The 16844-nt window shown below is 35.7% G+C and overlaps 1 protein-coding gene across 1 annotated transcript in view; it reads right to left on the reverse strand.

Moving 5' to 3' along the window:
- The window catches only part of ptprt (protein tyrosine phosphatase receptor type T), a 277019-nt gene that overhangs the window by 11295 nt on the left and 248880 nt on the right, over window positions 1-16844 (reverse strand). The window contains exons 22-29 of the mRNA XM_067374922.1: window positions 16775-16811; window positions 14975-15072; window positions 14066-14182; window positions 11770-11924; window positions 9095-9230; window positions 6586-6735; window positions 3400-3573; window positions 1027-1158 (exon numbers count right to left, since the gene is read on the reverse strand). Of these exons, the coding sequence (XP_067231023.1) occupies window positions 1027-1158; window positions 3400-3573; window positions 6586-6735; window positions 9095-9230; window positions 11770-11924; window positions 14066-14182; window positions 14975-15072; window positions 16775-16811 (999 nt within the window). The remainder of the gene's footprint in view (window positions 1-1026; window positions 1159-3399; window positions 3574-6585; window positions 6736-9094; window positions 9231-11769; window positions 11925-14065; window positions 14183-14974; window positions 15073-16774; window positions 16812-16844) is intronic.

Genomic DNA, 16844 nt, shown 5'->3' on the forward strand with positions numbered 1-16844 from the left:
AGAGTGCAGGAGAAATAGAAATAGTTCAATAATTTTAAAGTCCACTAATCTGAACTCAAATTGCAGTGTGCCAAAGAAATCTGTTCCAATGATCCCTCACTTACTCACTCAAACCTAAATGAGTCACATCATGATAAATCAAATTCCTTTGATCTGAGATAAAAGAGTTTGTTATATTATGAAACTTTCAGAACTCAAGAAAAAGAATGGAGAACTAAGTGAAAAAGACCATTTACTGAAACTAAACAACTGAATCATCGCATTCTGAACTTTTGCAAATTTCTGACAGAAAACTAAAATGTAGACAATTATGGAAACAATAATACAATCAGGTTATGTTATCATATTAACAAGTTATATTAGTTATATTTCATAAAATGAATACTGTATATGAATGTATATGTTTCATATACACACGTACACTACAGTTCCCTGAGGCTGCATTTATTTGATAGAAAATACAGTAAAAACTGTAATATTGTGAAATATTACAATTTCAAAATAACTGTTTTCTATTTGAATAAATGTGAAAACAAAGTTACATTTTCAGTATCATTACTCCAGTCTTCAGTATCACATGATTTTTCAGAGATCATTCTAATATGTTGATTAGCTGCTCAAGAAATATTTCTTATTATTATCAATGCTGAAAACAGTTGTGTTCAATATTTTTGTGGAAATCAATTTTTCAGGATTCTTTGATGAATAGAAAGCTCAAATTAACAGCATTTATTTGAAACAGAAACATTTTGTAACATTATAGAAGTCTTTACTGTCAGTTTTGATCAATTTAATGCATCATTTCTGAAAAAAAAAAAGTAGTGTACATTTTATATAAATTATTATATTAATACATGCATAAAGACTTTTTTTGTTTTAGATTGCATTTTTGGATTAGTCCTCCTTTTCGGATTGAGAATCATCCCCAAAACGCAATCCAATACTATGAAGAAAACAAATCCTATCATCCACCACAAGAATTGCAGTAGAATACAAATGGAGTCGAGGGTCAAGTACTTCACATACCTGCGCAGCGTCCATTTCATTCAGCATCACAATGGTGGAGCAGTTGTAGTCGAACACTAGCCTCCAGAAGTCGGCCACGGTGTTGGGCAGAGGGTGCTGTGTTACGATGAAGGCCGCCGGCTGTTTGTGGCTCTAGAGCAATCAATAAGAGAACAAGTTAACTCTTCCTTCCAGCACTGAAGATGTGCCTGGACCCAGCACATCCCAACGTGCCTCACATGTGTAATGACCAAAACTAAATGGAGACCTGCAGAGGGACAGGAAGCACAGAGACTGAGTGATAACCTTGCCAGGGTATTCATTGACATGGACTGCCGAGTCTCTGTTTGAGACGAACACACACGCTATTCTACCACGGGTCGGCCGTTCAATTCATTTGCTGCTTATCTTCTTTTTTTCCATCTTGTTGTTCTTTATCTGAGGTGCGTGTCTTCTGTCTTGATTATCCTTTTTGGATGCTGCGAGAAGATGCTGGTTTATGGTACGAGTGTGATTATGATCTATGTGTGGAGATTACGGAGATGTGATCTAATCTTGTATTTGTTAAATTGGCTTGTTTATGAGATTGTCACTGTGTGATCTCCTGGGCGTTCTGCTCCGCTTACCTGGGATTTATCATAGTGCACTATGGGAAGTGAAGTAACATATTGTTTTTTAGTTATTTAATATAAAAAATTGACTTTAAAAAATACTTTGAAGTTTTATAAATCTAAATTCCTTCTTAAGGCCCATTCACATCAAAAACGATATAATGATAACTGTAACTATAACGATAACTATATTAGCGTCTACACCAGCAAACGATACCATTCTGTTTCTAATAAGCAAGAGCAGTTTGCCACTTTAAATGCTTGAGCTCTTTAAAGCAGGATAGATTCTGATTGGCTGTCAATGTTTTTATCGTTCATCAGCTATCTTTTACTCTGTGTTGTTACGGTTATAGTTGTGGTCTGAAGTCGTTATAGTATATTATACTTTATACAACAGTTCTTTCTGGTTCTCGAATCTGATTAGCTGAGAGCCGTGCGATATTCTCCCAGTATCAGCACTGGTACCGTTTCACCATTTGTATAGCTCCGACTGTTGTTATGTCATGAAATGTAGTTTAAAGAATTTTTTTAGGCAAGACTGTAGTTATTTAGACCAGTTGTTCCCAAACTTTTTATCTTGGAGTACCCCCTGAAGGGATTACCATCCTTCCGCGTACCCCCTCTCTTCCACTTCGACTGCAGTCACACCTTTACCATTAAGGGACAATATTTGCCCCCTAAATTGATTTTCCAGTGCATTCTTTTACCTTTATGAATAACTTTATAAAAGAAATAATATTTTAAATAAAAAATGTTCAATAGAGAAATATGCAATGATGGTAAAACGAGGTAAAACTTTTAAATATTAAACTAAAACCGCCAGAAGGTGGCAGCAAGTCATTGTTTTTATGAGTGAGTCATCGAGTCATTCATTCATTAACGAAGCAAGTGGCTGTGAATGAATCATTGAATCAATGACTCTCACGATTCATTCAAAGCCGCAGAATTGTTCGCGAAACATAGACGTGTGTTGTAGTTCTGCTGTGGTTTTCGTTAGAACTATTATTTCATTGCAAAATAGAGTAAATACTGACAGTACTGTGTTTAAAATGTACGTTTAATATTTTGACCTGTTGTATAATAATGTCACGTTCGCAGTCATGTGGATATATTTGGGAACAATTCTATTCTTGTTCGTTATCATCATTAAATACAAGAACTCACACGGTATGTTTTTGTATCTGAGAAAGTTCGATTCTTAAATCGAAATTAATCCATTATCTGTGTCTATATTTGTTCTTCATGCGAGTAAGTGCTAAATCCCCACTTTTACAAAGGTGCATTGTCGAGAATTACAGTAATTTAGCGCGATATAAGGCAGCAGACTGCGCACAATCAATAATATGCATGCTGCTTGTGTGGATACAGTCATTTTTGACTGCAAATGATGAGGTAATTTGATTAAATTTTGGCAGTTAGAAATACATGCTCGATTTTAATATTATTTTAAGGTAGAATTAAATGAACTACTCAGAATTTTGTTCGCGTACCCCCTTTTGTCCCCTTACGTACCCCAGTTTGGGAACCACTGATTTAGACCTCAAATATGTGACTCATATATAAACATAGTGCCTGTTTTACTATTTGTTTTGACGCTTTCGCTAATGCGAGCTCATGTACCCACAGAGAACAGCTTCATCTCGGTCAGTCCTTTGTGTATTTGCAGCTGGCTCTTATGTAGATAGTGGTTAAAAATGTAATTAATTTGGGGTATCAGCTATACTAGATTTTTTACATTCAACAATATAGGCCAGGTGACAACTAACAAAGCACTCAAACTTACGTCCATCAGCGCTGCATTGATGTAGTTGCTAGACTCGCCGTCAACAGAAATGAGGAAAGGCAGGCAGCGGTCCACCGCGAGGACGTCCATGCTGCGGTTCTTATCGTGGTTACGCGGGAGCAGACCCACGCTGCAGTCCTCCGGACGAACACGTGGTGTCACTATATTCAGAGTCTGAGGAAGAAGACATGAAGCACTGTAACATACATCTTTAATACATAGAAAAACAAACTGATCTCAAACATAAAGCTGCTCTTGATCTTACATGGGGAAAAAATGGTGCATTTATAAAACCAATTCCACTCACACTGCTGGTCCAACCACAACCAATGCAAATATTTTAGTAAACTGAAGGTCAGTCATTACTTATGTATAAGACACACTGAAGAACATAAAGACGTTGAGAGAGAGGCAGATGGAAAGAGAGACAGAAAGTGAAAAATGGCTTGCAAGAGAGAAAGATGCAACGCTAGAAAGAAAACGAAAGATCTGGGAGGAAAGAAAGATAGAAACATATTCATCATATTTTATGAGACACCTCACAGATCTGAAGCTTTGCTTCCCCTCAGACGGCAGCAGCTTGCTCATTTCACAGGGAATACAAAACATAAAGGCACCATGAAAAGAAATAGCTCAGCTCTGGGCTTTATGGGGCTCTAGCAGCCCGGCATTGGCTCGTAAAAATGCGCTTTCTCCCCCGATGTCTGAGTCACTGTGTCTTTACTCACCTGCCTCATCTAAATGCATTAAGGAAGTCACCATGCTTTGCTGATTGACTTATTTAAAAGCACTTTGAATTTAGGAGAAATCATGATGAAATCACACCAGAGAGCTTGATAAAGTTGTTAGAAATAGCTGCGAGGCCTTCAGCCATAATACAGTACTGTCAATCGACAGCAAAAAAAACCTTGGAGGATTCAGTAAATTAGGCCTCCATGTGGGCTGCTCACTGATTATAGTTTAAGAGCTGCAGGAACACAAAACATAAAGCTTTAAAAACATGTATGCTCCAACTACTTTTAAGGCTCGGAGGAAAGATAAATCACAAATGGGATCTCTTCAGTGTCTCAACTGTTCCTCCTAGATTGGAATGAGATTGAATTGAGAGCAAATGGAGGATGATATTCTGAGATATCGGGAGTTCTTTCAGAGGAGATTTCAGCAATAGGTTGTTCGCAGTCACGTGGTTTTGGTGATGCGCGAAATTAACGTGGAGGGCAAGCAGTGAAAATTAGATTGAAAGAGTTAGAGAAAAGTCTGTACTGTGCTGGTTCAGAAAGGTATAAACAGAAAATCACAACATATTTTGGACGTGAACCTTATGTCATGAAGAGGAGCGACTTTTCTACTGAAATGAAAAACTTGACTGCCATCGAGGAGGTAGATATAGAGAATGCGAAGCTGCCGTCACGCTGCGTTCAGTTCTAGTCTGGTTTGTTTATATCGTGCTGCCTTTCTGCTAGTGAACTTAAGGCAGTATTTTTGAATTTTCTGTCATGATTGTGAAAATTGTTGCCATTTATGCTGAAACGAGAATTGCAACAGGAGCTCACATCATCGCTCAGGGAAAAAACTGGACGGTGTAAAAACACAATAAGGGAAGCAGGTTGAGGAGGTGATGGGGAGACGCCGTATAGCAAATCTAATAATGTCACTGATTGAACCTACTTCCTATCAATAAAATAATCACATAGCTGAGTGTTTTTGAAAGTGTTGTATTTTGTTTGGTTTAATAATTAACTTTACATTTGCGAGCATGACTCTCACTCTCCTTGTGAATGAGCATAACTTGCACGCAGCCACTTCAAAACTGTTCACAAGCTTCTGTGGGTTTGATTTTGGTTGTCGTTTGTTGAAATAAACACACACACAAAAAAACACAATGTGTCAGTGTCTGTCATAGACTGTTAAAAAGGGTGTCTGTCTGCTGAATGCCCCTCCGATTACTGGTCATATGGGAAAGTGAATATTTACAAAGAAAACATTAAAACTACAGTAACATTTACACCCTTCCAACCAAGAAATGGATCGACTTGTTGAACACATTTTTTTTATTTGGACATTTTCTACCATATGATGGCTGAAGCAGCAGCGCGTGACACTGTTTTCAAGGTTACCAGATCAACATTTTAAATGGAATTCTACAAAACGGAAGTGAAAACACCAAATGATCATGCAATGAGATAAAATAGCTTCTCTTCTCTGCAAACGATACCATGAAGAATGTGAATATTTAACCAAGTCAAAAAGTTAAGCAGGTGTCCATATTCATCTCAGTATCAGCAGACGCACAATGCTATAAAAGGTGACAACTTTTAAAGTTAAAAAACGATATAAGTTACGTAAACGAAAAAAGCTCATTGTGGTTTCTCGGTTTGATCGATTTGAGCAACCATAAATGACGCAAAACATAGGAATTTTGAGTTTGTGATAGTATTCCTATATAGAAAAATCACTCCTTACTCTCCAGCCGCATTTTGCGCTGCAGCAATGACGTCATGTGCAAACAACCTATTCCACAAGCTATGTTTGCATTTACCTATTTTTAAGCAAATGTTGGGATATTGCATGAAAAATGTTGGATGGAAAGCCAAGAAATATAGGTGCTCAATTGTGGTGGATAATTTTTTTATCCAACAAAAAGACAAACTACATTGGAAAGACATTTACTGAATAAATCCCTCGATGCTCAACAAAAAACTCATGTGACTTTGCCTGAACAGAGGATGTGATTGGATAGCTGGACTTATCAGCAGACCAGTTTTATTGCACAGCATCTCAAATGTTGGTTTGGTCATTCTCAAATGCCTGGACCAATGGTTTTATACGATATTCCAATTAAGTTAAATTTGTAACTTTAGATGGAAACATAGCTACAGACTGTACTCAAATCTGCAATTAAAAGTCTTCAATTGTATGTATGTCTACATTTGTTTCATTTGTGTCTCCTGAGATAGGAAAGATCAACCCGTGAATAATAAGATTTGTAATTTAGACACAGTAATGTACTAATTCTTGTAAAATCATAAAAAATGTGTAAAATTCAAATGGGATCTCCTTCAAATATTATAAGACTCTTTTTTTTTCTTCTTCTTTTTCATATCGTGTAATGTTTTTTTTTTTGTTGTTTTTTTGTAGTTGCAAATACCAGAAGATATCTACAAAAAAGGAAAAAAAGTTTCTCACCTGAAACTCATCTTTGATCTGGCTGGAGTTGGTCTGAGGGTCCAGTCTGCTGATGTTGTAGTAGATGGCTCTGAATTCACACACTGGGATAGCTGTGTTTCCACATAAACAAGCTTCCAGAATAGCATCGTGCACGAACACATACTGCTCCTGCAGAGAAAGGGATAGAGATAGAGATCAACACTTACAAAAAATACTGTGTTACAGACATGGTAAGAGATGCTAATTTCATGGTGCTTCTGAAATTCAGTATTATGGTGTGTGAGTGTCTCTCTCTCTCTCTCTCTCTCTCTCTATATATATATGTATGTATGTGTATATACACACACTCACACACCATCATACTGAATTTCATATATATTTAATCAGTTTAAGATTTAAAAGTAATGCAATATCAGAAGCACTTTTAATTATCTCGCTGATTCTAAATTAGTGTAGCTGCTGGTAGGCCACATGAGAAAAGCTCCCTTTGGCATTTTAGTGCTAATTTTTAATAATAAAAACAATAATCACAGCTCTAAAATAATTAAGGGGTTTGATTTAAACTTTTACATCTTCAAACCAGCCAATTTACATTCTCGAACATCCAAACATATATACGTTTCAAACTCTAGCTGAGAGTGAACGCCACACTGCATCATTGCAAATCTTCAGGGAAATATGGAGTCGATACCCCTCACAAACGTTCATATGGACCATTGCATGAACATTGACGCATGAAGCACAGTTTGCTGAAGGGGAATGACTCTTGCCTCAAGGGTGTTTTACATGGATTTCAGCATTGCAGCTTCTGATGCTAAAATCCTGCGGCGACAACAGCGTTCCTCAAAACCGCTTCAACTGTGGCCTTAAAAATGAGATCAAGGGGGCACTCAAACACCGCCCCCATCCTGCAGCTAATATTAAACTCCTTCTTAAACCACAGCCTCACATATGGGCTGGAATTATCCATATTTTAGCTCAACAATGCCTCCGGCTTAAAGGTTTGAATGCTAATGTAGGCCTTTGATCCACGCTAAGCTAAAGTCAAGCTGAGCTGACCTCTCGTACCTATTACTCCATAACCCGGTGAGCACTTCTGCAGAGGGCTGAGGACAAAAGACGAGGAAAAAGCCTTTTAAAAGATTAATTGCTGTGTGTTGTGTCTGTGGAGGATTACCTTTGAATGGAGCTGCAGGCTGACACAAAGTGCCTCCCAGAAGCCATTATCACCACCACTGCGTTTAGTGTTAGTCTTTTAAAAGCATGCTATCCTCACCGCAAAAAATGTGTAATATCAGAACTGAATAAAATAGCTTGCTGATTTGATGTAGTGTGAGATTTAGTGATTTAGACATTTATTATTATAAATGATTTATAATAATAGAAAAATGTTATATTTATACAATTAATAAAATGTATATAAAATGTTATATTATTTATAATAATAGTAATGTATTATTATACATAATAATAATATTTATAATAAAATTATATAATTATAATTTTGTACAACAGTAGGAATTTGCTTGAAACTCAAGGCTTAAAGAGTTTTTTTTTTTTTAAAACAGTTAACAATAGTGTCAAAACATGAAATGTAAAATAAACTATTTAATAATTTATACTCATAATGTAAAATTATTGCTTTGTTGCATTTTAAAACAGTGCAATATTAATTTTCATTCACCACTAGGGGGCATGACTTTAAATTCCAATATTTAGTAAATACTGCCTGTCATTGTCTAGGCAGTTTAATTTTATGGCTGTTTTGATGTTATAGTGTGGAGATTAATGTAGGGAAAAGAAAGGTTATCTAAGTTCTAAGTTGAAAATAGATGGCTTCAATATCATCTTCACAGACGAGAGCTTAGAAAAAGGCTATGTGATTAAGCGAGTGAGGTTGCAAGTGTTTGACTGACAGTGTTGGGAGTAACGCATTACAAGTAAAGCGAGTTACGTAATCAGATTACTGTTTTCAAGTAACTACTAAAGTATCGGATTACTTTCAAATAAAAAAATAAATACATAAATAAATAATAATAATAAAAAAAACAAAAACAACAACAACTGACAGCTTTACTGTCCCCATGTTGAGAGAAATCAGGAATAAGTGCAGAGGTGTTGTGTGTGCTGTTGTGTGCCCTGAGTTTTATTCACTTTTGGTGTGAAAGGGCCTTTACATTTGCCAAAAATAGAACTTTTTTTGTTATTAAAAACAAACAAGCAATGCAAAAGTAACATAACACATTACCAAAAAAAGGTAACCTAACACAATATTGTAACACATTACTTATAAACGTAATTTTCCCTAACAATGATGACTGAGAAGTACAATAGTGAAAGGGACAGTAAATGACATGAGTGAAACTGAGAAAAGTTTAGTGAGTGAATAATTAAGAAAGTGAACAAATTAATAATTTAGCAAATGAATGAATAAGTAAATGAGTATATAAGCATGTGCACAATCTGATTGCCTGAACCACAAACTCTGAGGTTAAACAGTGCTGTTCAAAGCTGTAGGGCTGCTCACCTCTGTCTGAACCATGTTGACTCTCTGTGAGCGCAGTTCTCTGATGCAGTTGAAGATGTCCACCACACCCTCACTCTCTGCCATGTCCAACATAATGTCCACTGCAATGAAACAGCCGGTTCTTCCAGCACCAGCACTGCAGAAAATACAGAAGTTCAGGCTTATGTGTTGCTTTTAACCTCATGATAACCTTCCACCAGCTCCATTTCTGATGTAAGACTACATTGTGTTGGAGAGGACAGATTTAAATTCTTATTTTAAATTATTAAGGGCCAGATTTACTATAAATATAAAAATCATAAAATATAATTTTTTATATATTTATATTTAATAATATATTTACTAAACTCTAAACCTAACCTACAGAAACTGTTTTAGCTTTTTTTTATGTGTTTATGAAGACATTTATTAAAGGCGTTCTTCTCACAGGAACTGCTGGTCTCCACAGTGTACATGGTTTAAGGTTTTACTATGCTTCTGGGGACATTTGGTACTCACAACATGGGTAAAACCTGACCCACACACACAACACATTCGTAAGGCAGATTTCTGCTAGGATCCAAATGTTAGGTGTTTCGAAAACAAGGTTCTGGCAGACCAAGATGCTTGTGTGTGTGAAAAAGACCATTTGGACAGAAGATGTGCTATCAGTCACTCTAAAACGACTCGCACACACAAATACAGAGCAACTCCACGGTGCCACAGATTGGCCGTCACTCACAGTGATTAATGGTGCGAGTGGTAAACAACTGACAAAAAGAAAGCAAGGGAGAGACAGGGAGGATGTCCTTTATATCTCACATCCTCTGTCAAAAATTGCCATAAGGTCCTAAGTGTTCATTAGTTTAATGCGCTACATTGCTTTTAATCAAAGTTTAAAAAATGACACATTTCATCTTTACACAATCAATATAAACTTTTTAAGGAATAACATAAAATGTTCTGACATTTACTCACCCTCATGTTTTAAACCTGTAAGACTTTCTTTCTTCAGTGGAACACAAAAGCAGATATTTAGTAGAATCTTTAGTCTTGGCTGCTCTTTCACGTACAATGGAAGTAAATGACAGACACTAATGAGCAGCAAAAATGACAATAGAGCTTCATAAAAGCACCATAACCGTAGTCCATGTTATTCAAACACTATATTGTAAGTCCTTGGACGTCATATAGCTTTTTGTTACAGTCCACTATGTAACATTATTCACTGGTAATCTTTTCCACTGTAGATCTTTTATATGCACCTTTTATATACATCAGTTTGTCATGTCAGGTTTGAAAACCTGTTGCGAGCAGCCAGGACATTCTGCGAAAACTCCTTTCATGTTCCATGGAAGTAAAAAACATTTGTAACGTTCTGAAAAACTAGCTTGAATCAAAATCTTAATCTCTACACCAGGAGCACTTGACACTTGGGCTAATCCGCTCTAGAGGTTTCTTTGTCACATCTGCTTCGTCTCTGGGATCGTAAGGCCGATTGCAAATTCACACTGCCACTTCACAGTCTCCTGCTGTCGCCTTTCATTCCCAAACCTTCTTCGCACACGTCCCCCAATTACTCCCCACAATTGTGAGAACGTTTCTGTCTATCCATGTGTTCATGTTGCAGACAGATTCATGGGTGAATGTCTATCCATGTGCCGAAATGTTCTACATTGGTGAATGTGTGAGAGCACATGAATATGTGTGAAAATCATCTTTTCTCTTGTAACTCCCAGGGTTCTTTTCCTGTTACATGAAAAATGAGTTATGCTGACAGAAAGTGTTCTTCTGGACTGCCATACATATGAGATAAAATAAATGTTTCATTAAATACATTTAATGAAATCAATGCATTTACCTAATTTCACATTAAAGCAGTTTAGTACCAGTATCTGTGTTCAACACAAACACAGCAATCCTTTAATCATACTCTCGTTTATCAGTAAAAGACGGAGAAAGACCTTCTGAAGGGTAATGTTTGTATGGTGGTATTTAACATCATGGAAGCTGAACATGTATAAAATGACCTAGAGACCAGAAAATTAAAACACTTATGTGTGGATTTTAATATCATTTATATACTATTACGATACTTATTAATATTTTTATTTTTTTTTATTTATATTTTTTTTATATTTTCATTTTCATTTTAGTTTAGGTTATAGTCAATTTGTTACGTTTAATTTTTATTACTTTGTTCTCTTTTATATTTCTCTCTTGCTTTAATTCATTTTTATGTTTCAGATTTAGTAAATTTAGCACTTAAATTTATGTTTGTTTTTCATCTAATATTTAGTTTTATTTTATTTCTAAATTTTAATGGTTTTACCCTAGCAAGTTTTATTCTAAAATTTGAGCAAATTCAAAATTATTTATTTTTATTTTTTAAATATAAGATTATTATTTATTATATATTGACATGCATAATTAAAATAATACTTTATGACATCACTTTGAAGACCAGCCCAAACTAAGACCAGTAAACAAACCTACAGCATTTGAACATATTACAGTATTTCTAGCAGCCACTGAAAGTCCTCTGGGAGTATGTTTAATTTAAATAATCAATGGATTTCTCATTGTAGATTCATAATCACACAACAGCCCAACTTTACAACAGAACCTTACAGTAAATATATGTAAGAAGAGTGAGAAAGTTACAGACAGGAAAAAAATACAAGTTAAGAGCTCACCTGCAGTGCACCACGATGGGCCCTGCGTCTGGAGGATTGAGGAACTTGACCTGGCGGATGAAGCCCAGCAGGCCTGTGGCGTAGCAGGGAACGCCGTGATCGGGCCAGCTGGTGAAATGGAACTGCCGGATTTCCCGAATCTCGTGATGACCCTTCTGCAAACAAGAGCATGTGGTGAGCTAAATATCTACAGGTGTCATCATCTGAGGGTAACGGGTATGTGATTATGCTAGAAGATGGCTAGGATTACGGCACCCAATAAGTGCATGTCAATAACAATCAACACCATGTGGTGTATTTTGCAGTGTATACAGTGTAAACACCATGGTATATTACAAGGATCAACAATATGAATGATAAGGTTTTGGATTGGAAAAAAATTAAATTAAATTAAATTAAATTAAATTAAATTAAATTAAATTAAATTAAATTAAATTAAATTAAATTAAATTAAATTAAATTAAATTAAATTAAATTAAAAAGCAGCATCTTTATTGTTGTGCCCTCTTATATTTAATGTCAAGGTGACACTGAAACTTTTATAAGTTTTGTGATTTTCCCCAAAATTAGTGTAGAAAATGTCAGGGCCTCATGGTCAGTGTTTGAACCATAGCACAACTACACGTGTGTTTCGATCTGTGCGAGCGCTGAGGCTTTTCCACACACAGCGTTGCGTTACAGTAGAAACCTTTTCCATTACTTCCTTACTAGCACTTAATGCTCTGATAAGCTTTTAATTATAATTTGGGATTGAGAGCGCTGTAATCCGTGCCTGGAGGTGCTGATACCACCAAGCGAGGACTCGTGTAGCCGTTTAATGCAGCTTGTGTGCGCGTGTGTGTCTGGAGAGTCGTAACTGAGCTGCTATAGATGACTAGAGGTACTGAAAGCTTGAAAAAAAAGAAATCGCTCTGACGTCCAACACTTGGAGATGAAGTGCATACCTAGACACACATTTACACTCAAGAATGATCTTAAGAAAGAGTTATTCTTCCTCCACCTCCCCCATCCCCCAAATAAAATTTATAAAAATGCAAAAAAAAAAAAAAAAAAACTTCATTACCTTACTGCAAAATATAATTTATAAAATATAATATATAAATACACTTATAAAATAAAAAATACACATAAAATATAAAATACACATAAATCCTTAGAAAAATAATTTTTTTAAATTGTGACCCAGATATGTTTTCATTACATTTAAAGGGATAGTTCACCCCAAAATGAAATTATTCCATGATTTACTATTATGATGAACTACTGTATCCCTTTAAGGAGAAATTTCGATGGCCTTTTCTCTAGAGAAATATCTGAAAATTGAAGAGACTTAAGCAAAAGTCCCTGTTTGATACCCGTTTGATCTCATTGCTGTCTAAGCGAAACCAATAAACATCTCTTGTCATTTTCTGCTCCCACTCATTATGAAGCACAACTATGCGCTGAGAGGAGGATGTACCCTAACAACTCTCTTTTAAAGTCGAGGAAGCGTTTGAGAGGCAGAAGCCTTGTGAGACAGATGGATTGAGTGATTTAAGAAAGTTGCTGATGACATGCTGTTCCATACCGCGCTCTCCCCCTCAAAAACGACTCCCAAACACTAATTTCACCCACTATCAAAGCTTCCCTACATCTGTTCTGTTTGGATTACAACATTCAACAAGAAAACTCTACCGGTCCTAAGAGCTTTCTTTGCAGTTTGCTTTCATTGCAAAATATTGTCTGTTGGCTTATGTTAAGATCTCGGAAAGTTTGTTTGTTAAAACATTGTGGTTAGATTTTTTTTTTTTTTTTTTTTTTTTTTTTAATTTATGCAGATCTGACGTCAAGCTGTTCCTGTATAATAAGAACATTAAAAGTGAGAGATGCATAATGGGCTTAAACACAAGCTGATGGCTCATATGGTATGGATGAACATAAGATTGGATGAAGAGATGCATGCAGACAGTGCTGTTTCAAAAGTTTATATTTTTCAGTGTACTTGAGAAAACAAAATGCATGAGTTTTCATATTTTGAATCATGTTTATTTTAACTATCCCGTTGGCATTTTAATTTTCTAAAATGGTTTTATAAATAAATAAATAAATGTAATTTATATTTATTCATATTTTCTTTTTTAATATCCTATTTTATTTTCTATAAATGCTATAAAATCACATATTAAATTACATCCAGGCACTATATTATCTAACGGCCTCCCTGGAAATTCCATTTTGGAAGCATTCAAACAAAGAAACTGAGCAATTTGAGAGACATTTCATTTAAATGGAATATAGATGGAGGATGAGTTTTTACCTTTTGAACAGTAAAAGTCCTGATCACATATTCTGCAAGAGGCTCCGTTTCGATCAGCGTAACTTTAATGTCTCCGTACACCTCGGTCTCGTCAGGCCAATACCGGACACATTTCACCTTTACGGATACATAGAACCCACATGTACACATTAATATACAACACCTGCATCTTAATTTGTCTCAGTATTCCTCTATTTTACAGCAAGGTCTAAGTCAAATTGGCATTTGCAGAAACAGTATTATCAAACAAGTCCCTGATGACATTTGAAAACACAGAGAGGTGTAATTGGCCACCTGTCAGAGAGGATGTTATCTCTAAATGAACAACCCCTGTGGTCCGAGTTCACTGGAGCCAATCATTGAACACCGCTCAATTATACTCAACGTGACATCAAACAGCTCTCGTTGGGATAGTGTGAAGGACTTATGCACCTAATTGTGCTCGATTTTAGGATGTCCTCCAAAATGTTTGACTCACTCATTTAAAGTTTTCCTTGTATATACAGAAACGTCCTGCCATATGATTTGTGCTTGCATTTACATTCATTGATAGATCATTCTCACAAACCATGCTTATGAATGTATTTAAATATGACATATTTTGTGGGATTCACCACACAGTGAAGATGAGTTTGGGATGAAACCCACAACCTTGATGTTGCTTGCTATGCTTTCTTTTTTGAGATACAGAAACAAATTGCACGTTTGCATGGATTTCTTACAAGATGTTACTTCTAAAATACTCCTACCTCACAGATTTCTATATTTGCGTGTTGCATTTAATGTCGACACACTCCGTTTAACTGCTAGACCGTAGTTAAATGTGTAGCAATTGGAAGAGCGCTTTGTAAATAACATTCTTAATCCTGTGATATTTATTAAGGAAAGAGATAATTACAAGAACCCTACCCTGCCCACTTCCACCAGGTTGGTTACCATGACGATACTAGCAGAATTCTCTTGCCAAATCATCCTCCAGAAATCCCTCACGGTCTCCTGCATGGGGCCTACAAGAAAGGAGGAGGGACAAATTTAGAAGCAAACCACCACCAAGACCATGCAACACTCACAAATCAACTAGAAATAAGATGCAATGTTTCTTTATGGAAACACAAACAGTCCCTGAGGGAACGCAGATGTCAACAGTAGTTCAAGCTAGTATATCCTGAGATGGATGACCAATACAGGTTAATTAATCAGAATGGTGGAATACAGCACACCAACAGGGAAAGCTACTTTAAAACTAATCTAATGTAGCTATTGAAATTTTATAGTTGTACTATAAAATCAAATTACTTTTCATTAATTACACTTTTTTTTAAATTTCACATAAATAGTATTATTGCAATATATTTATTTTTGTTTAAGATTTTTTAGTTAATATTAAAAAACAGTGTAAATGTGGCCTATGAAAACTATTTTTCATTTTTTCTATGCAGATGCACAAACTCCAGTAAAATTATACTTGATTAACTACTCTGAGACTATTTAAGCAGGCAATTTTATATCATTTCAAGCAATGCTTGGTTGATATTTAGCAGTGCTTACCTTGCATACAAACAAAATGATCTCAATTAGAGTGACATTTTACTTAATTTACAAATATTTTACACTAAATACAACTAATAGAACAAGAAAACAACCTACTTTATAAATCAGAAGCACAAAATAAACTGCATGCACAAACAATGTGGCTTAGAGTACTTTTAGTTAGCATTCAAAACACAACATATAGTCTTTTAAAGGGGTCATGAGAAATCAAATTGGCCTTGATTTTTTTTTTTTGACATATAAGAGATCTTGTACCATTAAAACATCCTGCAGGTTTCATAGATTAAAACATCCTCTTTATTATAAACAAAGCTTGTTTAATCAAGCTCCAAAAACGGCTCGTTTTGATTTTGAGGGATCTGTGATGTCACACGGGCAAATACATTTGCATATGACTGCCTCCAGAGCAAGACATTGACAAATCCATTCATCAATCTATACATCATTGCACCATAGGCCCCTCCCACACTGGTATTTACTAGCTTAATGGCTGACATTTGCCTACACTGGATGTAAGCATATAGACAACATTATAATCACTGACGCTGTCTACACTGGATACAGTATACAGATGCACGTTCAGTTTGAGACATGCTCCATTCACTTGAGTCTGTCGACAACAGGACAATTGGAAGAGTGAATGAACGTTGCTCTGACGCTTCCAGTTTAAACAGCTCCTTTGTGACTCTGTACAGACTCCAGAAGGATCCCAGCGTCAAAAAGAATTGGATGGCTTCTTTTAATGGCTTCCCATATAGCATTGGAGGATTATACTGTTATGTTTGTTCAGAGCATTTTGTTTTGTAAATGAGGCACAGATGGAAACTTTTGTTGAAAGATGAAGCAGCTAACTGTATTGGATCTGACAGCAGCTGCATCGCAAACTACATCGAAGGTAAATGTTTTCATAATGCTTTGTCTGTAAATGGTGTTTTTTTCTGCATTCATATTTGTTTTTCTTCATGCAAAAAACTTTACTAACATTATAAATGAACCTTAAAATGACAAAAAAAAAAAAAAATCCATGTCATGATCCCTTTAAGCTAGGATGTTCTAATTAATCATACTTTTTATTTTGGATATAGCAACACAGATGTGTAGATTGTGTTCATGTCAGAAGAATTCTCTTGGTTTCAATGAAATGCCTTTGTTAATTACCTTGTGTGGCTATGTAGTGCCTTGGTCTGTGGTAGCCCTGGGAAACAGAATGAAAAAGGAAGATGAAAAT

This window comes from Chanodichthys erythropterus, chromosome 21 (assembly GCF_024489055.1).
Source record: "Chanodichthys erythropterus isolate Z2021 chromosome 21, ASM2448905v1, whole genome shotgun sequence".
Taxonomy (NCBI): domain Eukaryota; kingdom Metazoa; phylum Chordata; class Actinopteri; order Cypriniformes; family Xenocyprididae; genus Chanodichthys; species Chanodichthys erythropterus.